This window comes from Petaurus breviceps, unplaced genomic scaffold (assembly GCF_028583685.1).
Source record: "Petaurus breviceps papuanus isolate PSGF00001 unplaced genomic scaffold, PetGlider_PUasm1.0 90977, whole genome shotgun sequence".
Lineage (NCBI taxonomy): Eukaryota > Metazoa > Chordata > Mammalia > Diprotodontia > Petauridae > Petaurus > Petaurus breviceps.
The window spans coordinates 44677897-44704298 of NW_027187391.1; the positions used below are offsets into that span (position 1 = coordinate 44677897).

Below are 26402 nucleotides of genomic sequence, written 5' to 3' on the forward strand. Positions count from 1 at the left end.
ATTAATGCTTGATGAAAATCTCTTCAATGTTACAAAGCTTCTCTTCTCTCAGTTTCTTTCTTAAGAAGCCACCTGGATTTGGAGTTGGGAAGACCTAAATTAAAGCCTCACTTCAGATATTTGGTAGTATGTGAGTCCAGATAAATCACTGAAATTTCTCCTTCATTTATTTTTCAGGTCAGTTGTTTTCCCATGAAATATTTCACATTTTCTTTTATTTTTCATTCCTTTGACTTTGTTTTATTGTTTCTTGATGTCTTATGGAGTCATTAGCTTCCATTTATCCAATTCTGCTTTTTTTAAGGAGTTCTTTTGTTCTGAAAATTTTTGTACATCTTTTTCCATTTGACCAATTCTGCTTTTTAAGGAGTTCTTGTCACTGGATTTTTATGCCTCTTTTATCATTTGGCCTATTCTGTTTTTTAGGGTGTTATTTTCTTAAATTTTTTTTTTGCATCTCTTTTACCAAGCTATTGACTTTTTTCCTCCATAATTTTCTTACATCACTCTTATTTCTTTTCCCAGTTTTTCCTTTTTCTCCCCTATTTGACTTTTAAAATCCTTTTTGAGCTCTTCCAGAAATTCTTGTTGCATTTGTGTCCAATTCATTTTTTTCTTTGAGGTTTTGCTTGTAGTTGTTTTGACATCCTTGTTTTGTTATGTCTTTGATTTTTTTGTTGTTGTTTGCTCATTTTTCAAGCCTACTTCTTGACTTTTAAGTTTTTGTTGAAGTTAGATTTTTTTTCCTGGGATGGTAGAAGGGGCATTATTCTAAACTTCAGTTTTTTTGTGCTGTTATTTTCAGAGTTAGTCCTTGGGGGTCTGTTATGTTCTTGGTGCTTCCAAGGGGGTATGATGTAAGGAGAGGTGTGGTCACTGCTCTCTTGCCCTGTGCTCTGGTCTTTACCCAGGAAGGGACTTTGTTTTCCTGTAGTTGCAAGTGCTAGCACGTCACCTTGGAACTGTGACCAACAACTACGTATGGGCAACACAACAGGGTCCTGAACCCAGTGCCAACCAAAGGGTCTCCTGTAATCTTTTTCTGACCATTTATCCAACCCCCTTACCATTTCTGGGCTGAGAGCTCCTGGAGCTGCTGCTGCCACTTTTTCAGTGACCTCCAAGACCTGCTGCTGGCATTGCCATGCTTGGCCTAGGCTGTGCTCCTGGTGTGACAGACCTTTTTTTGCTGACCTCCTAAGTTGTCTTGGGCTGGAAAATTATTTTACCCTGACCTTTTGTTAGCTCTGCCATTCCAGAATTCGATTTGAGGAATTATTTTAAAATTGTTTGAAGGGGGATTTGGAAGAGTTCAGGTGAGTTCCTGCTTTTCTTCTGGCATCTTGGCCCCACTATCCCCTCATTTTCCTTAAGTAAATGTTTCTTCATTTAGGTGAGAAAATGGAAATGTGTGGAGATTAATTGACTTGCCCAAATCACATAGGGAGCAAGTCTGATTTGCTGTTTCTATCAAGAATGCCTTTCTGAATCCCATAATTGCCCTGACCAAATTATTGGAGTAGGGATGTGGTGGTAGTGGGGGAATCTTTTAAATTAAAACTAGAATATTTTTAAAAGTTGTTAAAAAAAACAAAACAAAACAACTACATAATCTATATGTTACTTTCAAACTTGTCCTGCTTGTCTTCCTTCTGTTTTATAATATACATTAAAAAAAAATTCTTCATGAGCCTTTTTTGGAAGGAACATCACTATTGATATTCACCCCCCTTTCAAGTTTGTGAAAAAATAAAGTTAATGCCTGCCCAGTATGCCCCTTCCCCCTTTCCTGTTGAGGTTGATGTATTGATTTTACACCAGAGTGTGTGTGTGTGTGTGTTTTAAATAAGAATGAGGTTCATCCAACATATGCTTTCCTCATCCCCTCTTTCAGGTTTATATGCTTTTTTCATATGCCCCCCAAACTTCCATGCCCTTCCTTTCTACACTAGTGTATCTTTTTTACCCTCCCTTATGAGAGTTTGAATAGGGGAAAGAGAACAGAAACAGTCCACACTCCCTTCTTCCCCCCAACCTCTTGTTCTTATTTAAATTAATACTCTTTGAAGACATTAAAGTTCTGAGGGGACATTTGTTTTTTTCCCCCATTAGAATGTTAACACTGTGTCATCCTATATCCCTTTACAAATTTACCCTTTTAAGATTTCTGTGAACACTTGTTTGTATTTTAAAGTTTCTAATTGACTCTCATCTTTTCATCTTAAATGCATTAAAGATAGATTTTTTTTTCCTCTGTAAGATTATACTTAGTTTTGCAGGATAAATTATTCTTGATTCTAAGCCTATATCTTTTGCCTTTTGGAATATTTTGCCAAAAATCACCTCTCATTTATAGTGGTAGTTGCTGAAATCACAGGCTTTGTCTCATTCTGAGCGTGTTCTTTTGGGGCCTTACAATGCTTTTTTTCTGGATGCTTGTTGTATTTTCTCTTTAATTTGGAAACTAGATTTTGGGTATGACCTTCCTGGGACTTTTTTTCTTTTGGAGCCTGCATTTAAGACGTGGGTTCTTTCTGTCTTCACTTTGCTTTCTGCTTCTAACAGATCTGTGCAGATTGTTTGTTTTTCTTGTAGTGTCCAGGATTTTGGGGGGGAAATCCTGGTTTCTGATGATTCTTGAATTATTATCTTTTCCTTGACCTGTTTTCCAGGTCATTTTTTTTGATATCAGATAAATCTTTTGATTTTTGTTGCAATATTTTTTTGCTATCTTACAGAGTCGTTGATTTCTGTTTGGTATATTCTAGATTTCAAGGAATCACATTTCTTGGTAAGATTTATTATTTTGTTTTCTAAACTATTTGTTCTCCATCCAGTTCTTTCATCCAGATCTTAAATTTTTGTGTTATCCATTGGTTGCAGTTGTTACGGAGTTAACTCTTTTTTGGTGCATCTCAAGATTTACAGTATTTCGTGTTGGTCAGTGTTTTCTTTGATTTGAGTAATCTCTACAGCTTTAGTTTCATGAGTGGGGCTTTGTGATAGGACCAGTTTTTGCTCCCTGTTGCACTTTTGACCCTTCTTGTTTACATCCTGGCTTCCTTGCTTGACCTCCACTTCCCTGAGTTAGTTCCCTGTGGATCTTTGAAGTCAGAGCCCTAGATCCTCAAAACTCTCTCTGACATCTTAGCACCAAATGTGTAGGGACCTCAGAGCCCCTTGACCTGGGGCGATCCTATGTGAGTAGATCAGATAACTGTCATGCTGTATTAGTTCCTAAGTATATTTCCACAGCTCCCTCCCTTAGTTTTTCTTAGGGGACCCTTCTACCCTGTCTCTAGACACAGAGCTTTATAATCCACAAGTGGCTCTGGTGGTAGTAGGTAGCTGCTGTCTTGTTAGCCAGCATAGGCACTGGCTTTGTTGGGGGTCCCCCCTTTCCTATTGCCTGTGGGGTTCTGGGGTTTTGTGCAGTTCTGGGTTGGAAGAAATAACCTAGTGTAGTGTCTTATTGGAATTCTTGAGTATTTGGTCTGGTGTGGATTTCAGGTTTTTGCTGGAGTTACATGTAGGAGAGGAGGGCAAGAGTGCCTCTTATTCAGGCAGCCATCTTGGTCAGACATGGATTCCTTTTCTTTCAGCTTAGCCAAGACAAATTATTTTAAGAATAATTTTCTCGAAGAAATGAAGAGAAAACAGTATATATGCTTAAAGCTGTATGTGTGTGTTTGTGTGTGAATAAACTTAAGCATAGAAATACACTGGTCCATAGTGTATAATATAGTTAAACTATAAGCACATTTAAGAAAATAGTGGCCTAACTTATGGAATAGTAACTCTTAGTTTTCTTCTTCTCATTTTGGTGTGAGGGATGTATTGACATTGAATCTAAGTGAGATTAATTCCTTCTCCAAACCTCCTTCTAAGTATTCTCTCTGAGAATTGGCCCAAGAGTATTATCTCTGCCTTTAAACTGTACAGTTCTTATTTTGATTGATGTCTTATGTTTTTATCACTTGAAATAACTAATATATCCAAATATATACTGAATGTATATTTCCTTTGCTGCCTGCACACTATGCCCCCCTTTGTAACAAGGTAATTTTAAATTACTTTAAGAGCTAAGGACTTCTCATAGCTAACTATGTTATACTAGATATAATGTGAAACTAAGTTTAACTTTTAAACTCAGTACATCATCATATCACTGAACTGACAGCTGATTTTCTGCCTGTTCACTACTGAATAAAGTTGGTGATGAAGAGAGTCAAGAGAAATTTTCTAACAAGGTAAAAGAAAGAATACAGTTTGAATTTTTTGAAACATTCCTACTTGCTTCACATCCACCAGGTTTAGGCTCAAGGCTGAAACATATAGCTTATTATCAGATAATACATTTGTAGTATTTGAAGTAGGTTTACTAGCCAAGGGAAAAATACTGGTTTTATTTGAATTTATTAAGGAAGGGAGGAAATGAGGATTCTCAGAAACTTCATCTATGTCTGATACATTTACATTTAATAGTTTTTCCATAGGACATTTTAGTAAGCAGACGTAAGGGAGGATAAATATAGTATGTCTAGCATGAAAGGTTAAGAACAATTAAAATAAGTTCTTAGATCAAATCTATTTTAAGAGTTTTAAAGTTTGGACTAAGGCTGTGAAAGCCTTTAAACTACTTTGCTGAATTTTACTTTTACTCAGTCTCATTCCTTGTTTCTTAAGAAACAGACAAACAGTTCATTATGCCTTTCTAGAACTCACTTATTTTTCCTTACTTAAGCTTGCTTTCACCTTTTGGCACTTAGTTACATGTTTTATGCTATCTGCTACTTATTTCTTGTGTTTGCCTGGGTTTCTTCAGAGTATAAGCTTCTTTACAATAGAGATCGTGTTTTATACCACTTTTGTATGTCACAATACTAAAATACATAGTAGGCACTCAATAAATACTTGTTAAATTAAGTGTCTTAATTTAAACAAATTATTGACTAGTGGAGTTTCTTAGTGAAATTTACAGACAAGAAACTAAAATATGCTCACAAAAAAAGAGATGTGAGGAATGAGAAACAAGAGGGAGGGCCTACAATGGCTCCTATTCCTTAACCTAGTTTGTTCTGTCTTTTCTCTTCCATTTAAGAAGGGTGAGGACTTAAAGAAAAAACATGAAGGGGGAAAAACACTTGGAAGTGCTGAAAAAAGAGTGAGAAGACATTGCTTTTACCTTATCTTAAGTATGTCTTAAAAGAATATTAAGTTGGGTGCACCTCCCAGAAAGCTTTTAAAAATTGTTCTAATTTACTCAATTTGCAGACATGTTTCTTTGATACCCTAAAAGATAACTCATTGCTTTTAAACTCTATGTTTTTAATAGTGACTCATTATATGAGAATCCTTGGGCAAATTTATAACAGTAAAATATACTTTTTTCATAGAATTATTTATATTTATAGCATTTGAGCACCATCAGGCTAACAGAACAATAATGACTTAATAGGTCTTTTCTGTTGTGTTGGCACTGCTCCTGATCTGTAGATCTGAAACATGCAGACTATAGTATTTAATGTCATTTATCTGACTATTCTTATTCAAGTTAATCATCTGCTAGAAGAGGAAGGAGCCTATAAGTGAACTGTATTGTATTTTCCTTCCTCATCACTTTTGTTGTTAGATTTTGAGAAAAATAAGTGACCACAATCTTATGTGATGATTCTTAACTGTTTAGAAAATGAATATGGACCTTGCATTTTGTTCGTGGTGTAGGTTCTTTAATTAGTTTATTTAACACTTGATTGCCAAGAGGTCACAGTCTCAGCTGTACCGAACAAAAAAATACAATTGAACAAACACGTCCATTGATAATAACCTATCATGTGCCTAGGCACTGAGGATACAAAGGAAAAAAAAAAGTAACTGTCCTTGCCTTAAAGGAATTTACATTCTACTGGGGAGAAGTAACATTTGTACAAATAAATTCATATAGTGCACAGAAGAGAACAGAAGGAACTTCAGAATGAAATAGGGATAAGCTTTGAAAGTAGTGTATTGAATTTATTATATGCTTATTTTTAAAAGCAAGCTGTATGTTAATAGAGATGTGCAATTTACAATAATCTTATCTCTTCTGCTTTGTATATGGAAATACTCTCTGGTGTTTGGGAAGATAAGAATTTTTAAAAGGAAAGTTTAAAAATAGCAAAAATACACATGAAGTAAATATAAAGTAATTTTGGGTTGAGGGAGAGCACTAACAATTAGGAGATTGAGAAAGGTCTTATATAGACGGTGGCACTTAAGTTAATTGAGTCAACTAGGAAGCTAGGAGTTACAAGAAGGAGAGGTTGGGTTTCCCATTCCCTTCTTTTTGACCTTATGTATGCAGGGAAGCAAAAGTCCTCTGATTCTTATCAAGTTCCACATACAGTTACGTGATTTATTTTCCATTATAGGTATAGAGTTTAAACAAGTTCGGTTTTCTAGACAATAGTGAATTAGAAAAGTTATGTGAGAGTGCTAAAGTGAAACAATTGACAGCAGCAAGAAGTGACAATTCATAGACATAGGAGAAGTAGATAGAACTCCCCCCCCCCACAAAAAAAAAATTCAAAAACATAGGAGATAGGACAATTTCTCCTAGGTATAAACAGACTTCCTTACCCCATTCCTTGTTTGTTTTTTCTTGTATATGCTGTTAGACAAGATTGTGTTGGTAGAGGCAGAACTGGTAGAAATCATGCAACTTTGCAGATTGGGTTTATTACAGATTTATGTTATCCCATTTCAACTGAGCTTTCTTGGCATTCTTAGTTTTATTGTTCCCTAAATGATTCTAGCACAATGGCTGTTCCAGACCTCTTCTCTCGAGGCTTTCCTAATACTTCCTCCTGTTCAGCCTAACGACCTCAGATCATACTTTGCCAGAAAGAAAGAGGCCATTTGCCATGAGCTCCCTCTTCTCCTTCTCTTACCTGACATCCTCCACTACCTCTTGCTTTATGCCAGTCTCTGATGAAAAGGTGACCCTTCTAGCCAATGTGCCAGGCAATGAGTTTCAGGAGGAGATCACCCCCATTATCATCTTTCCATATCTACTAGTTCCTTGCTTCTTACAGACATACCTAAATCTCCCTTATCGTTTGAAACAAAGAGCCAAAACAAAACCCAAACCTTATTAGATCCTACCATCTCTGTTAGGTGTCATCCTGTATTTCTCCTCTGTTTTAGCTAAGCACCTTAAAAAGCCATCTGTACCCAGTGACTCCACTTCCTCTCCTCTCATACTCATTTAAATCCTTAGCAATCCGACTTCCAACTTCACTCACTACCCTTTCTAAAATTACCAATGGTCTGTCATTAACAATGAACTGTTAAATCTGATGGCATTTTCTCAGTACTCATCCTTCTTGACCTCTCTTAAGCATTTGGCTCTTTTGCCCACCCTCATCTCTGGGTTTTTGTGACATTACTCTTTTTGGTTCTCTTCCTGCCTTTCTAACCACTCTTAAATCTCTGATGGATTTTCATCCATTTCATTCCCACTACCTGTGTGTGTGTACCCCAGGGCTCTTTCCTGGACTCTGTTCACTTTTCTCTCTAGTTTCTCTTACTTGGTGATCTCATCAAGGCAAGAAGGAAACGAGCATGAATTGCTTAGCAAAGACAAAAACAGCTTTGGCCCTCAAGGAGCTTATATTCTAATAGGGGAAGACAGCAGCACACAAAGGGTGTGGAAAGAAGTTTGGGGATGGACTGGCAAAGGGACATGATTTTCAAATCCAGAAGCCAGGATCTTGGCGGGGAGGAGAATAAAGGTCCATCTGGTGTTCTTCACAAAGTGGAGGCTCCAGGGGAAACTTGCCAGTGGTAAAGGAGGGTATTCCATATTGAGAAGGCTACATAGGTGGTTGGGTTTTCCAAGATGAGGAGACCCTGGAGCTGAGGGAACTAGATTGACATAACATGGTCTGAAGAGGCAGGAATCCTCAGATCTCATGGAGCTGATTGCCATCTTTATCCAGAAGACTCCCAAAGCTGTGCATCCAGACCTCTCTGTGCATCCATCTCTCTCATGAGCTTCAGTCGTGCATGTTGTTGGACATTTTAAACTGAATATCTATAGATACGTCAAACTCTGTGTTCAAAACAACAAAATTATCTTCTGCCTCAGGCCTTCCCTTTCTCTGAATTTATTACATTTGAGGACCTATCTTTTCCTTTATCCAGTTCTAACCTTAGGGTCGTTTTCAGTTCCATGTGCCTACTCCAGGTTATTTAATCAATTGCCTAATCCTGTTTTTTCTGCTTCCATTCTTTTTTTTTTTTTTAAGCAATTGGGGTTAAGTAACTTGCTCAAGGTTACATGGCCAGGTGTTTCTGGGTGGGTGCTAAGTGTCTGAGCCAGATTTGACCCCCAGGTCATCCCAACACTAGGGCCGGTGCTCTTACTCGCTGTGCTACCTGGCCTCCCCTCTGCTTCCATTCTTACTCAAAGAGCTACTACCCTGGTACAGCATCTCTCACCTAGACTAATGCAACGATTTCCCTTAAGATCTCCCTACCTCAAGTCACTTCACATTCCAATCCATCTTCCACACAGCTGCCAGTGAGATTTTCCCTAAAGTGCAGGTCTGACCATGTTTCCTTTTCTACCACCAGACTGCAGCACCTGCTTCCTATCATCTCCATTTGGCAATTAGCTTTTCACAACATAACACTGTCCTGCCTTTCCAGTCCTCTTACACAGTATTTCAGGCTACATACTCTGTAGTCCACAGACCAACTTACTTGTTCCTTGCATATGATAGTTTCTGTCTTTTCTCCTTTGCCTTTTCATTTGCTGTCCCTCATTTCTGCATTGTTCTGCCTCAACCTTTTGGACTCTGGTTTTCTTTGAGATGTAGCTTAAGTGCTACCTTTGTATTCTATATCCCTCCCCTTCTCTCCTGGGTTACCTTGTGTCTGTTTTGTATAGTCTTGTTATGTATGTGATGCCTCCATGTTTCAGTTTTTGCCATGTTATAGAATGTAATCTTTTTAGGGCAGGGACTGTTTTGCACTTATCTTTGGATCTCAGTGCCTGGCATGTAGTAGGCATTTAATAAATTCATGTCACTTGATTGCCAGTGCTGAGCTAGGTTCTGGGAATAAAAATACAAGGAATGAAACAGCCCTTACTCTCAAGGAACTTAGATTCTTTTGCTCTTTTTTTTTTTTTGAGGGGTTAAGTGACTTGCCCAAGGTCACACAGCTAGTTTTTTGTATTGTGTCTGAGGCTGGATTTGAGCTCGGGTCCTTCTGACTCCAGGGCCGGTGTTCTAGTCACTGTGCCACCTAGCCTCCCAAGGAACTTAGATTCTAATAAGACAAAAATAAAACAGTTCCTGACAAATATTAACAAAGACTATTCATTTAAGTTCTTCTAAGAAGTTCTCTATTAATAGAAATGAAATGTTTATTTTTATTTAATTGGATTTTATTATTCTGAGCAAATAAATTAAAGGAATTGACCTCGATGGCTTTTGCGGTCCCTTCCAGTTCTAGTTCTGTGATCCTCTGATAGCTGTGAATTTGTTAGTGTACCCCTGGCTTACCATTAGCAAATTACCTAATATTGAATATAGTAGCTTAAGGTTTATAAAGCATTCTCTGCACAACCTTGATAAATAAGTAATAGCAATATATAGAAGTAAACTAGAAGTGTTATAGATTATATTGCCATAGTTTCAGTGTCTATAACCAGAGACATTTTTGACCAGTCTTTTAAGTTCTTTCAAGTTCTAAGTGTAGAGATCTTGCAGACTTTTCAGGTGGAGTTATGAACTGATTTCCCTTTGTTCGTAATTAATTTTTCTGTTTTCTTGTAGAAATTGCTCTGGTCTGTGAGGTCATTACTAAGCTGCATTCCATTAGAGAGCTACTCATTAAAAACCCTACTTGACCTTGTGCGTGGTTACATCACTGGCATCTTGTTGCTAGTTCCTACATGAAATTGTAGGCAGATGTGTTAGTGTGGACAGCTTAGTAACAGAACTAGTTGATATAATTTCCACTGCACTAGTTGAAAATTATACTGTAAAGGACACTTTTAAAAAATAACGGGGAGTTGTAACACTGGAAGGCCATGTACTTGGAAAAAACTGAACTAAATACCTTGGCTTAGTGACAATCTACGTTTCAAAAGGGTCTCCTGACTAAAAGCTTTTTCTTTACTAAATGACTTATCCCCAGATATATTTGAAGTTCATCTAGGTTATAAACCATATCTGCAATTATTCATGCCATTCAAGATTGAGTAAAACTAGTATCAAAAGTTCTGAAGGGAGAGGTAATGGCTGGAGCACTTCTCAGCTTATCCTTTATCTTAAGATGCAGATATGGGAAGAAATGCAACCATTTAATGAGAACTATAGTGGGGCATCCATTTACATCTCTGAGGATTGACTGAATAGAGCATGGCCTGTTGAGTATACTTTTGATGTAGTTGCCAGTCTCTTTTAAGACGTACACGTGACACTATCTGAAGAAATATTAGAAACAGCTAGTAAACATTTTTCTGATATCTATTGTTAAACTGTATTCAGATGATTACATAAAGAGGTTTGGTCTTTCTGCTCAAGTTGTTGGTGATAATCCAGCCACATATAGGGTATCTGTGAGCTATTGACTTTAATAAGTCACCTTCTCTAAACTAGCTAGCTTCTCAAAGCCCAAATGGAAGGCAGCTTTCTGTGTTTGGGGATAAAGGGAATATCTATCTTCCATCTGTACTGAGGTGTCCAAATTCTATCCTTCGTAATGTATCTATTCTGGGTCCTGGATCTGGGTTGGGATTAATTAGTAGTGGTTTCAAAAACAACCAAAAAAAACTCTCTTAGACCAGGGGTTCTCAAACTTTTGTCTCAAGATCCCCCTTACACTATTAAAAATTATTGAGGACCTCCTTCCAAAAGCTTTTATGTGGATTGTATCTATAAATATTTACTGTTTTAGAAATTAATATCTCAGTATTATTATAAAAATAGTTTTGATCTCAAAGATTTCCTTAAAGGGTTTCAAGAATCCTCAGATTCCCAGGTGATACTTTTAGAGGTGATATTTTTAGATAGCTACTTCAAGTATCTTGAATAATGAACATCAGTATGTCTATAAACATTTCATCATCTAGAGTTTATTTTAAATACTGTATATGGCATTTTTTCAGTCTGAAAGATTCTCAGTATAAGGAAAGAAACTGAAAGTAGATAGCATGAACTTAAAAGTGTTTTTAGAAAATTATTTTGCTATTTAAGACCAAATATATAGTCATCCTGGGGAGGAGAGTAAATATTTCTGAATGCCCTTGATATTTTATATAATCTCACCTCTATAATCTACTTCACATTCTTCTGTGCTAAGTGAAAAACATTATCTTATTTTATGGTCAGGAAGGGAGAGATAGACATACACAGAGGCAGAGACAGAAAACCAGCTTGCCTGGAGTGCTGGTAGCCCTTAATATTAAAAATGTGTATAAATCTATTTAAGTTAACTATAAAGTATCCTTTCTTAATGCTATCTCACCAGGTAAAATATTAATCTGTCCTTTGAGAAATTGGGCAATTAACATACCTAAAATAAACACATCTATAGGAAACAGAAACAATTTCTTATTATCAGTTCTCTTAAAAAGTTAAAAATTCAGCTATATAAATTTCTGTATAGCAAGAGACAGTTTCATATTCCCAAGTTGTCATCCATTAAATTATTTAATATGCTTCAAAGATGTGTGAAAGTAAAATGTAATGAAATGAAGGATTTAGCTTAAGCTTAATCCAGTGAGGTTTGGCAATGTAGGATAAGCTGATTGACAGAATTTTAATATTATTTTCTCTTCCTCCTCCCCACCCAAACTTTCCAACAAGTAAATGTAAAAGCTTTTAAAGAACTCTTCATAGAGGATTTATAATCTGATACTTATATGACTCCAAGCATTGGTACAGTTATTTGTGATACTTTTACAACTTTAAGGAGAAAAATCATAAAGGAATTTCCTATCCAACTTAAAAAACAGTAACAATAAGATGGTCTGTTTGCCAGGTGTGGGAGAAAAAATGTAGTTGTTAGAAAAAATTAAACTGGTATTTTGTAATTTTTAGTAGAAAAAGTGAAGGAGTTAGAGACTAGAGTTCAGTGAACCATTTGGTAATGCCAGGGAGTTTGGTGCTAAGAACTTTCTTTTCAGGGCCTTTTCAGTAGTAGGGACTATAGTGCCTTCAGAGGCAGTTGTCAAGTCTCAGCAAGAGTTACTTTCTTCTATGATGTATGTGGGGAGCAGGTTGGAGGCAGGAGACTGGTGGTCTGGGTGGGGAGGACTGCTATTCCTGGGTTCTTGGATCCAAGAGGTGGTTTGACTATGACTGGCTTCTAAAAGACCCAATCAGCATGGTTATGTGATTTCTTCCTTGCACATTTAAGTTCAGAAGAATAAAGAAGGCATATGGTAAGAGGAACCCAGAGCTGGACTTTGGAAAGGGGTGATCAGCAATTAGATTTTTATTAGGATAATGTAAAGCTGAATTGGTTAACTGTAAGGTCAGTATTTTGAAGGAAGGATAGTGAGGCTAGGGCAAGGAAGGCCAACCTCTCCAAAGCAGGCAGGGGAAAAGAGTGCCTGAAGTTGCAGTGAGGTCAGAGAACATGTTTAGGAGTGTTACAGTACAAGGAGAAAAGAAGTTAATGGTCTGCTACAGAAATTTCAGAATTTTGAGTAATAGTAAACTTATAACTGATGATCAGATCAAGGTTATGACCATTCCTTTGTGGGACTGTGGTAGAAGCAGATCATGATAGTTGAGTTTGATAAATTGGGAAGCTAGGGTATTTGAGTCCCCAAGCATAAATGCACATGTTAGGGAGAAGATTGTGAGCCAGGCATTTAACAGTTTCAGGGAAAAAGATAATGATATAGGGCCTCTACAGAGATGTCAAAGTGTACCATCTGATAAATGAAGGGATCCCATCATGTAAATAAGGGATAATAAATGGATAACCTATGTGCTTCATGGGTAATTCATTACCAAGAAATCAAAAGGAAGGCTACTAGCTCATTAGTTAAATTCCTGTGAAGGATTTATAGAAAGGCAAGGACAAGAGAGTAGATGAATAAGAAGGCATGAATGTATTGTGATCCTTCATAGAGTTGGAATAGTATCCAAATAGATGAGGTAATATCCAGTGAAGTATAGTTAGTGTTTTCCATACATTTCTTCATTTGATCTTCCTGACATCCATTTGGAATAGGTATTTAATGCTGTACTCCATGTGGAACATAGTATTATCCCCATATTATGGATGAGGGAATTGAGGCTTGATAAATGACAGCTATCTTGAGAAATGCAGGCAAGATAGCCAGAGATTAGTGACTTGCTCATAATCATATAGCTGGTAAGCATAATCTGGGCTTTGAAATAGTTTTCCTGCCTCTTAAATTCACCCCTCTATCCACTAAACTTTATTGCCAACATCAAAGAACGGAAAACTTAAAATTTTACTGATGAATAAAGTTATGTTTAACAACATATGGCCTTTAAGTTCAACAAGGCAATGATATGACTTTTTCCACCTCACATGGCACTTTTTTGACATACTTAGAATATTGTATATTATAGGAATCTGTATTTGTCTTATTTCCTATTTAGACTGTGAGCTCTATGAGGAGCCTTGATTATCTTAGGAAGAATGTCAAATGTAAAGTTGAAAAGCAGCTTTATGAACTAGGATTATATCCTTAGTTTAGACTTATGATCTCATAAAATAATAACAGTAATAATAACTTGGCATTTATATAATGCTTTAGGATTTGCAAAGCACATGTCATTTCATTTGATCCTCATAACAACTCTGTGAGGTAGATGCTTTTATTATCCCTGTTTTACAAATGAGAAAATTTGAGACAGATTTATGTGATTTGCCCAAGGTCACAGTTAAGTAAGTGTCAGGCAGGATTTGAGCTCTGGTCTTGCTACTACCAAGTCCAACAAAGTATCCATTGCATAAGAAACAATTTTAAATTCCTAGAGTTGACTTGGGCACTAAAGAGTTCAGTGACTTACTCAAGATCACATTGAGACTAGTTGTTATCCACTATACCAGAATGGTTACATTTCCTTTGGAAATGGTGATATTCCACCATTATTTTCATTTTTATTCACTTCCTATTTTTTTCCATCAATTGTTTAATCTTTGTTCTTAACAGATCAGTGGTCTGACTTTATAAAGACTGCTATTGCCTGTTAACATTGAAAAGAAAAGAAATTGATTGTATTTGGAGTTTGCTATATTCTCTGCTGATTTCCCATCTCTCTCCCCCCAGAGAAGATGTAAATGATTTATAGATGTGAAGCATCTCTATAGTCTACAACCCTTTGATGTCTTTTATACCTGCCTAGACCATGTATTCCAAGATACATTTTTGGAATCTTTCCCTTTGCCTATCTTTTTTTTTTTTTAAAGCAGTTGGGGTTGAGTAACTTGCTCAAGGTTACACAGCCAGTTATTTCTGGGTGTGGTTCTGAGTATCTGAGCCCAGATTTGATCCCCAGGTCATCCCGAGCCGGTGCTCTTACTCGCTGAGCCACCTGGCTACCCCTAAGCAATTTTGGTTAAGTAATTTGCTCAAGGTTACACAGCCAGGTGTTTCTGGGTGGGTGCTAAGTGTCTGAGCCCGGGATTTGATCTCCAGGTCATCCCGACACTGGAGCCATTGCTCTTGTTCACTGTGCTACCTGGCCGCCCCGACCTTTGCCTATCTTTATGTTTAAATTACCATGTATTAAATTATGTTAATTTAATTTGAATGATCATTCAGAGTTCCTCAAAAGAATTTTTCTACCTTTTCATCTTCTGAAACAGATGTTAGCATATAAGTGACAACTATCTTGTGGAATGCAGGCAAGATAGCCAGGTATCCCACAAAATGTTGTTTCTTGTTTTGGGGTACACTGAAACCAATTTCACCAACTCCTTTATTTGTCCCTCTAAGGTGAAGCTGTTAAGAAGAATCATTCTTCTATTCAACTGCAATTTCCTTTTTCTTCCATTTTCATTTACTAAATGTATGTCCACTCATTGGTCATTGGACAAGGATCTTACATTTAAAATACTAACTAGTAGCTAATATAGATGCTTTTAAACCCGTATGATCATTGGCACCTTTTACACGACTCCTCCCCACCCCAATCCCCCACTACTCTGCTATCATTGCAGAAGTAGAAAAGGAATGCCCCAGCCTGAAGGGCCTTGTATGTGTTGCTGTGGTCAGACTACTGGAAAACTAATCTGTACTTGATGAGACTGGTTCTTGGAAAGCTAACCTAATCTGTTGCTGGTGTCATATTTGAGCCCTTTCCAACACGGTAAAACTTGCCAAAAATTACCTTCTGTAGGCACATTCAAAACCACACTGAGGCAAAAGTATGACTCTCTAGAAGGAGTCCCCAATAACCTAGGAAAATTGGGGAACTTGGAGTGGCTAGGTAGCACAGTGAATAGAGCACCAGCCCAGAAGTCAGGAGAACCTGAGTTCAAATCCAGCCGCAGACACTTAACACTTACTAGCTGTGTGACCTTGGACAAGTCACTTAACCCCAATGTCCCCCCCCTCACCCCGTCCCAAAAAAAAGCAAATTGGGGAACTCTTGGAATGGAAAAGAGAACTCCAAGTATGAAGACTTTGGGGTCTCATTTTAATATTTAGCAATGCTAGTTGATGGTATGCTATCTCTTGTTCAGTCTAAGCAAGTAATTTGGAGCTTTTTCCTCTTTTCTAATGCATTCTAAATAATTGAGTGACCACAAAAGTTTTTAATCAGATGTGATAGTTTTAATGGTAGGGATTCAGTGGTTCTTCTGTGTTAATCTTATAGTTAACTAATAAATTTTACCACCTTAAATCTGGTTGGTTCATAGAAATGTAGTAGATCGTTCTTGTTAAAATTTGAGGTGTTATATCCAGACATTCTTAGGGCAGCAAAAGAGAAAAAGATGAGGCAGAAAAAAAATGTATTAAAAAATACTTGAAAACTGACCTTTGTTATGAATTCTTTTTGATTTTGCTCTTTTGGAAAAAGGAAAATCTTAGGGGAAACTTTCTTACATACGAACTCTCAAAATGGTGAAAATTCCCTATTAGAATGAGTCAGATGTAATCATGATTGTGTGTCAAAAGTTCAAAAGGGAAAATGGAAGGTAAAATGAGCCGAATTGGCACTCTTACTCCAACATTGTACCTGTAAGCTTGATATGTTGTTTCAGAGATTAACTTTATAGACTTCCGTGCCCAGAAGTATGAAAATTCTTAGGGAACTCTTTTCACAGGCTTGATCTTAGGGTATTGAATAAAAGAGAGCAGTTAATCCCCTTTGTAAGGTAATTTGAGAGGAGGGAATTCAAAATGTAAAATCTCACCTGCAGAAAACACTCAGTATTGTAAAGGCCTTTCTGTCTTTAGACACTTACAAAGACTTAATATTTTAATGCGGAAGGTTGAACTCAGTTAAAAAGCCAATAGGTGAAATTAGAGAGAAATAATCCAGTGCTTTATTTCTGGGAATCATCATCCTGCGCTCTGGGGGACCTAATTTTATTCCCTATTGGGGATAAGAATACTCCTCTGTACAGAAAGCCAGAATCTTTAAATATAAGCTTGACTTTTAGCATAATAAGAGTCTTGTTAGGTGCAATTTTGCTCTTAGTCATTAATACAATGAACAAATGTTGTGGTTACCTGGGAAAGAAAACTCAAGTGCTTTTAAACCTCTTGTGAGATTCGGTTTCATGTATGAAACATATACAACAGCATCTGTGTAGGACTCCAAGCTGTAAGGTATAAAGTATAGAAGCTAATACACTTTGGAAAAAGTTGAGAACACTGCAAAATGAGTTTAAGGTCCTGAGCACAAAGCTCTTATTTTTACCAAGCAACACACTGGCTCCCAGCACCATTTTTATTAAACATATAACTAGAAATTTATTTGGCTTTTAGGAGCAAGTTTGGTTTTAATGCCTCTTGATTTTGGTTTAGTCTTTTGTTTTTTACTTAAATCTCTAAAGTCCTTCAAGTGACACTTGATTTGTACCTTCTGTCTTCAATACAACTTGTCATTTTAAAAGTATTAAACCTATTTTACCTTAGTCTCATATTTGCCATAACAAACAAAACAAATTTTTCGTTTGAATCTAGCATAATATAGAAAGTTTTCCTTTCCTCCAGATCTTTATTTTGATTCCTGAAATGACCAATTAAAATTTTTTTGTTGTAAAATATTAATGTCAGATAACAAATATTTCATAAATCAGAAATGACCATCAATCCATTGGTTTCTAATTTATGTCTTCCCTAAGAGAAGGGAACCAGTAGATTATCTCCATTCTTAAAAGGTAAAAGATCCTGAAAGGCTTTCATTTGAACTGTCAGAAATTGTGAAAAGCTTCTGTGTGAGATTGTAAAGACCACAAGTCCCTAAAAGTTTTCTTGCATTCCTGTGTAACCTCAGAGTGTTAGAGATCATGTTTTCATTACTTAAACACTTTACTTGCCCACAGCCTGTAAGAGCCTGGATACCATGAACCTGATCTAATTTGCATGGCTGCTTTAATTTCCTACTAGTGGGAAGATTGAAGATAAACTTACTTATTTTCAGGTTATTTCACAGTATTTTAGTGGCATTGGAGAGGCAATAATATTTTATTCAAATTTTTGTTATATCAGACATACAGTCTCACATTTGTAATATAAGCAAAATTTTGTTTTAAAGTACTTTTTTTTTAAATTGCTGTACGTACCTTAGCTGGGGTAGTAAGTAGAAACTGATTGTAATTAGATGTTGCCTTCCTATACTACAGTTATTTTTGAGATATTTTGCTGCTTCCTGAAATGCAGGAAAGCACTTAAGGTTTGTGTAAAACATCTTAGCATGACCAGCCACAGTCATGAACAGGAACATCTTTTTGTCAGTGTTTAAACTTTGTGCTCTTTAAATAATGTTCCTTTTAACAATTAATACAAAATCTATACTTTTTTGTCTTTTCAAAGACGAAATACTGTCTCTTTAGGCTAACAGTTTTCCTTCATAAATCAAATTGGCCTGGTATTTTATAGAATTATAATGGTTTGACAAGCTAGACATATTTTTCTTCTTTTAAAAAAAGTTTTTTTTTCCCAGACATATAATGTAAACTCTTAACTTTTTTGTCTTTCAGACAAATCTTCCTATTTTCAAGTTGAAGGAGTCTTCTGTGAGAAGAAGATACAGTGATTTTGAGTGGCTTCGAAGTGAATTAGAAAGAGAAAGCAAGGTGAGAATTGGGGTAAAATAACATTCTTATAATGTTACCTCTAAGCAAAATGTATTGTAAACTAAAATATTAAAACTATCAGGAAAATAATCTTGATTTCTGTTTTGTGTTTTTGAGGATGTGTCAGCTTCTTAATAGAAAATGAGGAGCTAAATGATGATCTTTGAGTTTTGTTTTGTTTTGTTTTTTGGAGGGCAATTGGGGTTAAGTAACTTGCCCAAGGTTATATGGCTAGTTTTTTGTGTGTGTGGGTGTTAAGTGTCTGAGGCCAGAACGGAACTCGGAACTGGGGTCCTCCTGATTCCAGGGCTGGCGCTTTACTCACTGCACCACCTAGCTGCCCCGATCTTTGAGTTTTTTTTAATGTTCTTTGGTTTCATTTTTATTTAGTGATACCTACATAGATCTATGAGACCCATCATTCCATACATATTGTTTCCTTTCCCAAAGGGGTATTTCGAGGCCAATATATATCATCATAATACCCTTTGTAAATGTAAACTGCTGCTAGAATCATCACTGTTGTTCTTGGGTTTTCTCCCCCCAGAGAAGTGTGGAATAAATTTAATCCTAATAACTTTTAAGATCATCTTTTTCTCCCTCCTTAATACCATGGCTATAAACTTGCTTATAGTCTTTATTCTGTCCTTTCAAGCCCTCCAAAGGTTTTGTATTGGAAAAACCTTCCCTTATTTAAATAGAAGTAATGATTTTCTCAAGTACTTTTGTGTACTATCATACCAGTGTTTCATCCAGAATCCTCAGTTTCTCCTTAGTTGAAAAATTTTAAGTTTAAATGTGTATTGCTAAAATTCTAGTCTTCTAATAGATCTGTGATCTCAGATTTGAATATTCCCACCATTGCTACAGATCACAGCCCAACCATATCCCTCCACCTCCCTTAATTTGTCTAAGGGTTGCTTTCCCTCAGAGGGCTGGGGACCTTCCATGTGTTCCCCTGACATTGTAACAAGCTATTTGGTTTCCATCATTGGGCTTTTAGTTTGTCTTTTTTTTTTTTGCTTTTTGGAGGGCAATTGGTGTTAAGTAACTTGCCCAAGGTAACACGGCTAGTTTTTAGTGTGTCTGTGAAGTGTCTGAGGCTGGAGCCGAACTCGGGTCCTCCCAACTCCGGGGCCAGTGCTTTACTTGCTGCACCACCTAGCCACCCCTATTAGTTTGTCTTTCTTGATGATGTGTTTCTTTAGTGGCATCTTTTACATTGCTTTTTCTGAGCAATTTCTTGTATGTTGTGCTTTGTGGGCATTAATAACAGTTTGACAAAGACCTGTAATGTACTACAACTTATCCAATTAGAAGATGATTTTTGCAAAGTTTAGAGTGCAGACGACAACAGTATGTGACTGTCTTAAATCTTGAATTAAATTTTACATTGAACTATGCCTTAACTATATTAAAAATATAGTTAGAATTAGAAGCAACTTTATATTGATCAACCATTGAAGAACTTGTTAATTCTGGTGTATACAAAATTAGTAATGCAGACTACTTTCAAATTTATGTCTTGACTTCTCAATTAAGCTATGGATCTTCATTTGCCCCAACTTCCTGGCAGATATCTACATTGAGTTGTTCTCTAGCATTTGCAATTCAGCATGTTGAAAACTGACTTAATTTTCTTCCATGCCTTCCCCCCACTCTCTCTAAGGAAAACCTATTTATCTTTCTTGTCTTCTCTGTTTCTGTTAATGTTACCACCATCCTTGAAGTCATCCAGGCTAAAACCCTTGAAGTAACCTTTGATTGTCCTCTCTCTCACTGTCCCCATCTCAAGCTGATTGCCATCCAGATCCTATTGATTCTGCCTTCCTACTGCCTTTTGCCTTCATCCTCTCCTTTTCTTTCTTATTTCCTAGTAGGTCCTGGTTCAGAATCTTAACACTTTTTACTTGAACAATTAGAATAACTTTCTAAAATGTTAGTTGGTGTAATAGAAAGATCAGTTAGTTCAGAATTGAGAGGACTTGGGTTCAAGTCTTAGCTCTGCTACTTAGTAAGTTTTGTGATATTGAGAAACCGTTTCATATCCTCTCAGCTTTTGTTTTCTTATTGATAAAACAAAGTTGTCAGCAAAACTCTTCATAAATTTTAAGGTAATACATAATTGAGTCTAGTCTCCCTTCTACCTTCTCATTGTTGGAATGTGCAGACGTGAAGTAGCCCTCCTTCACAAGGCATACCCCTTTATGTGCACAGATGGTCACATTCCATTCTGTCTTCTCCAGCGATTGCCGTCTCTGTTCTGCTTTCTTACTAATCTTCGGTTGCTCTTTGTCTTACAATGCTTACAAACATGCTTTTGTTGTTCCCATCCTCAAAAAACTGTCACTTGATCTAGCTTTCCCTGTTAGCTATAGTCCTACATTTCTCCTCACTTTTATGTTTAAACTTCTTGAGAAGGCCAGCTACAATAGAAGCCTCCACTTTCTTTCCTTTCTGTTAACTCTTTGCAGTCTGACTTCTTTGTCATTCAGCAGAAACTTCTCTCTCCAAAGTCCGTAATGATGCTAAATTTAATAAATGGCCTTTTCCCAATTCTCATCTTTCTTTAATTTCTTTCTTGCAGCCTTAGATACCAGTGATCACCCTCTTTGCTTGATAACTCTCTTCTCTCTGGGTTTTCATGACATTGCTTCATCCTTCCTGTCTGACTGCTTCTTCTCTGCCTCCTTTGCTGGATTTTCATTCATTTCAACTTGGTTACCATAGGAGGTCCCCAAGGCTCTTCACTGTCTTGGGCTTTTCTTTTCTTCTCCTTCTATACTCTTTGACTTGGTGATCTTATCAACTCCAGGGTTTCAGTTATCTCTGTGCAGATGATTTTCAGATCTACCTATCAAGCCCTAATCTCTCTTCTGATCTCCATATTCACATCTCCAACTGCCTATTAGACCATCTCAAAATAACATATTCCCTAGACATCTTAAATTCAACATATACACAGCATATCTTATCTTTCCCATGACATTCTCCCCTCTGCCCTTGTCAAGGATGCCATCATCCAGGGTGGCAACTTAGATATCATCCTCAGCTTCTCATTCTCATTCACTCTCCTCTCATCCAATCAGCTGTCAAGTCCTGACACTACTACTATTCTGGTACAGGCCCTTGTCACCTCACACCTGAACTATTGTAATAGCCTTCTGATTGGTGTCCCTGCCACAAGTTTCTTCCCTACTCCAGTTTGCCTTTGACAATCAGCTGTCAAAGTGGTTTTCCTTTAAAATACAGATCTGGGGGCAGCTAGGTGAAGCAGTGAATAGAGCACCAGCCCTGGAGTCAGGAGGACCTAAATCCGGCCTCAGACACTTAACACAAAACTAGCCGTGTAACCTTGGTCAAGTCACTTAACCCCAATTGCCTTGCCTTCCCCCTGAAAAAAGCAAAAAAAAAAAAAAATTAAAATACAGACCTGACCAGGTCAGCAATACCCAGTCCCCCCCCTCCCCCGCCCGCCCCATTCAGTAAACTCCAGTCGCTCCCTGGCTCCTTGCTACCCTTCTTTAAAAAAAACAACATAGGGGTGGCTAGGTGGCGCAGTGAATAGGGCACTGGCCCTGGAATTAGGAGGACCTGGGTTCAAATTGGGCCTCAGACACCTTCCTACAACTTATTCTCTTCCAGGTAGTCTGAGATCTAGGTATTTTGGCTTCCTTGCTGTTTCTGGTACATGACACTCCATTTTCCAAATCTTGTGTGTTTTTACTGGTTGTCCCTCATGTCTAGAATACCCTCCCTTATACCTATCTCTTGGCTTCACTGGTCTCCTTAAAATTTCAGCTAAAGCTTCATCTTGTGCAGAAAGCCTTTCCTAGTCCTTCTCAATCTTAGTGCTTTCCCTCTGCATTCATCTCTAATTTATTTTTATATACATATACATGTATCTGTCTATATCTGTATATGGATATATCTTTTTTTACATAGTTGTTTGCATGTTGTTCTCCCCAGTTAGACAATGAGCTCCTTGAGAGCAGAGATTATTATCTTTTACCTTTTATTTGTTTCCCTAGTGCCTAGCACAGTGATTGGTACATAATAGGTGACTAATAAACACTATTTATTAATAAACAGTTTATTTCACTGATTGAATACATAATCTTCCTAAAGTAGAACTTTGGTTGTGTTACTCCCCTGTTCTGGTATTCAAGATCTATTATGATGTGGTCGCAACTTGCTTTTCCAGTCTTTTTATGTCATTGTTGCAGTGTGTAGCAATGAGACCATTGCTCTGGAATCAGAAGACCTAGATTCAAATACCTTATCAGATACCACTAGTGTTATAACCTTTGGCAAGTTACTGAACCTCTTTGAACCTCAGTCTTCTCACTTGTGAAATAAGAGGATTGGACTAAATGGCCTCTGAGGTTCATTTTAGCTCTAGATTTAAAAGTTACCATGCTGTAATCAACCTGTACTATTTTTCATTCCTTAATTATAACCCATGGTTTTTTTTTCTTAATCTCTGTATGACAATACATGTGTTCCTTTGCCTGAAATACTCTTGGCATCACCTTCTGTCTCCCACCTATTATCTCATATCTCTACTGTACCTTCTATCTCTTTTAATTGGAATTTTGTTTCCTCAAATTCAACTCAGATGTTTAAACCCATCGTTAAACATTCTAGACTTACCCACTGCCCAGTCACTGAACTGTTATTTGTCCTTCCTTTTACAATATCATTAGTTTGGGTGTGTTTCTTTTTGCCCCTATTAAAAATATAAATAATCCCTTTATATTTTATATATAATATAAATATATTTATTTTATATTAATCCCTTTATATTTATATAAGACTGAGGAATATTTGAGTCACCAGTATGCCCTTGGTGACACCTTATACATAACTTTTGTTGTTCAGTCATTTTTTCAGTAACTATTCATGACCCTATTTGGGGTAATATACTCAGATATTTGTGGTTTGGAGGAAGCAATCATAAAATGATTCTTTCTTTCAAAATGCCTGTATTCTAGTTGGGTGAGACAAAACTGATAATATGAAAGAATGAGAGCAGTTGAATATTAAAAAGTGTATGGGATAGACCCCAGGGTAATTTTTCAGCAAACATAGGTTAAGCATTTTCTAGTAGAGAAGAAAGATCAGCATGATCCCCAGTAGTTAAAGAAGACCTCATTGAGGAACTGACCCTTCAGAATAATGATAGACATTGCATTCCATTAAGATAGAACAGCATGAATAAAGACAGGGAGGTAAGAATGAGGATATGTTGTGTTCTGGAAGCAGGGCAGAGATTGATTTTATTGGAATGAAAGGCATATTTTACAGAGTAGCAAGGAAATAAGATTGACTAAGGGCCTGGAGAATCTAGTAGATATTTGAACTTTAATACAGTAAGTAGAAAGAACCGCAATAGTTTCCTGAAGCAGGAGAGTAGATTTAATTGTTAGGTCAGATTAGTTTGATGACAGTATACAGAATGGAATAGAAAAGGGACAGGGGAAGAGCAGGAAGATAAATGTAGCCATGTAAGTTTGAGGGCTTGGATTGGGCTGAAGAAAGTGGGAATGGAAGGATATATGGCAAATATGAGGTATGTTTTAAAAGGAGAAAAAAAGCAAGATCTATTAACAGACTCTTCCTTTATCTTCAGATCCAAAGCTGACTCAGACATTTATTAAGCAATTGTGCTAAGCTCTCGGCATCCAAAAAGATAAGCGCAAAATAATTTCTACCCTCAAAAAGCTCAAGTTCTAACAGGGAAGACAACAAATACACACATGTAGGGATATACAAAACTTGTGTGGTTTGTAGCCTGACAGAGGTTGGTTCCAATGTTAAAAGTGGCTTTAGTTGCCTGCCCCACTATTACCTCAAATTCTAGATGTCTAAAAGTATGCTCATATGTAGGAAGATGTAGCAAACTGCTCTTTCCAAGTGGAGATGTCCAGAAAGAAGTTGGAGAGACATTAGAAGTTAAAAGTGCATTTAACCACACCTGTGCTAAAAGCAGTCCAGCAGACACAAATGTTAACATTTTTCTTAATCATTAAATTCTTTGAAGCCCTTTTGTTTACCTTCCACTTGTCTTAAAGATCATTTTATTTTTACTTTGGTATATTTTTCATAGAAAACTCTGGATCCTGGAACCTTTAAGCTAAGAGAAACACCTCATCATATTACAGATATGGAAACTGAGGTTACTTGCCTGTGGTCATCCTATAATCCAAATTTAATTTCTTAGCCTTGTAATGTCCTCATCTTGTGTTACCTTTTATAGCATTTCCTCTTTTGCCAGGCTTTGTTCCCTTTTCTTTTTCTCTGTAGTAGGTGATGAAGCATTATTTCTTCTTTTGCATTTCTCCCCCATTCTTCCAGGCAATTACACTTTTCTTTTGCTAGTCACTAAAATTTTTTTAAGCTTAAAACAAAATAACCCTGACATGAGTCAAACATTTGGCAATAGGCATTTTGGGTAGGAGGTTTTCACATTTGGAATTTCCTTAAACACTGGTTCTGTAATTGTTCACCTCCAGAATGTAGTGCAAATAATCTTTTCCCCAATTGTTTTCCTTAGGAGTGATCTCTGTAAACAAGCTAAGAAGATGTGATGTTGCAGTGAGGGCTTATTTCTTGGGATGAAGTACTCTCCAAATCAGCACTTCTTAGCTTCAGATCAGCATGAATTAAACTTTATTTTCTTTTTCTTCTTCAGGTTGTAGTCCCACCCCTTCCTGGGAAAGCATTTCTGCGTCAGCTTCCTTTTCGAGGAGATGATGGAATATTCGATGATTCTTTTATAGAGGAAAGGAAGCAAGGACTTGAACAATTTATAAACAAGTAAGTACTCTCAATCCTTTAAGGCAAGTGCAGGTAACCTTTTCTGATATGGTGTTAAACATATACATTTTATTTATAAGCTACAAATAACCAGCTTTGCAGATTATATAAATTATTGCATTTCCTTTGGGACTTGACAGCCATTTCTAAGCTTGTGTAACTTTTGCATAATTTAAACTTCAAAAATGTAGAAGTATCTAACAAGTTGAATGATGTGTATGATGTTAAATATTAACACACTTGAGTGATTGAAATGAGTATCTTTGTGTTGACCTAAGTTTTGTATTTGTTTTGCTTGGTTAATTTATGCAAATTACTACTGAAATTACAGCATTTAAAAAAAATGCAGTTTTACTTGTGTGGATCTTTCTGATTTAAGGTATGTTCTGTCATGAACAATAAAACTTACAATGCACTTGCAATCATTTTGTTTGATTGCAGATGGAGGTATTATCAGCATGTCTTGTGTAAAGGTGCACGTTTTTCTTTAATTTTCATGGTAAAATGTATTCTTTTGAAACTGTAAGAATACTTAGGATTGTTTGTCTCAATTTGGTCTTTTACTTTAGAAACCCTTAATAGACTGCATACCAAAATTTCTAGCCATGTACTTCATTCCTATTTGAATTGTAGCTCTTTTAAAAGCAAAGGTAATAGGAAGATTTATGAAAAGAAAAAGGACTGACTAGAATTGTGTTGGCCTTAATAAAGAGCTCTCTAGACTTAATGTCAACAGTAACCATTTCTTCCTTTAAAAAAAGAGTCTTGGGGCGGCTAGATGGCGGAGTGAATAGAGCACTGGCCCTCGAGTCAGGAGGACCTGAGTTCAAATCCGACCTCAGACACTTAACACAGAAACCAGCCGTGTGGCCTTGGGCAAGTCACTTAACCCCAATTGCCCTCCAAAAAAAAAAAAAGTCTTGGGAAATATGTTTGTGCTATGTATATAGTCAGTGGTTAAAGGAGCTTGGAGAGTTGATGGGTTATCCCTAGTAACTCTAGGATGTACTTGATAAGCCAAAAAACCAAAACCAAAACAGAAAATTAGAAGGGAGCTGCACAAAGCCCAAGAATTGTCTCTGCAGTTTCTTAGTACAGTTATTGTTGCTCATTTTTGTGGACATGCTGCCCTTCTGGGAAAGACATTGCAACCCTGGGAATTTTTCAGTACTATATATGAGATTTTACAGAAGCTAAAAAGTCCTTTTTGATCTCATCTCACTTTAAATCTCATCTTTGGCAGTAGGTAGTAATAAGTGATGGTGGTAGTAGTAGTAGATACTTTAGGA

The 26402-nt window shown here is 36.8% G+C and overlaps 1 protein-coding gene across 1 annotated transcript in view; it reads left to right on the forward strand.

Annotated features, from left to right (window-relative positions):
* The window catches only part of SNX3 (sorting nexin 3), a 44143-nt gene that overhangs the window by 16758 nt on the left and 983 nt on the right, over positions 1-26402 (forward strand). Inside the window, exons 2-3 of the mRNA XM_069077099.1 lie at positions 18199-18294; positions 24989-25113. Coding sequence (XP_068933200.1) covers positions 18199-18294; positions 24989-25113 — 221 coding nt within the window. The remainder of the gene's footprint in view (positions 1-18198; positions 18295-24988; positions 25114-26402) is intronic.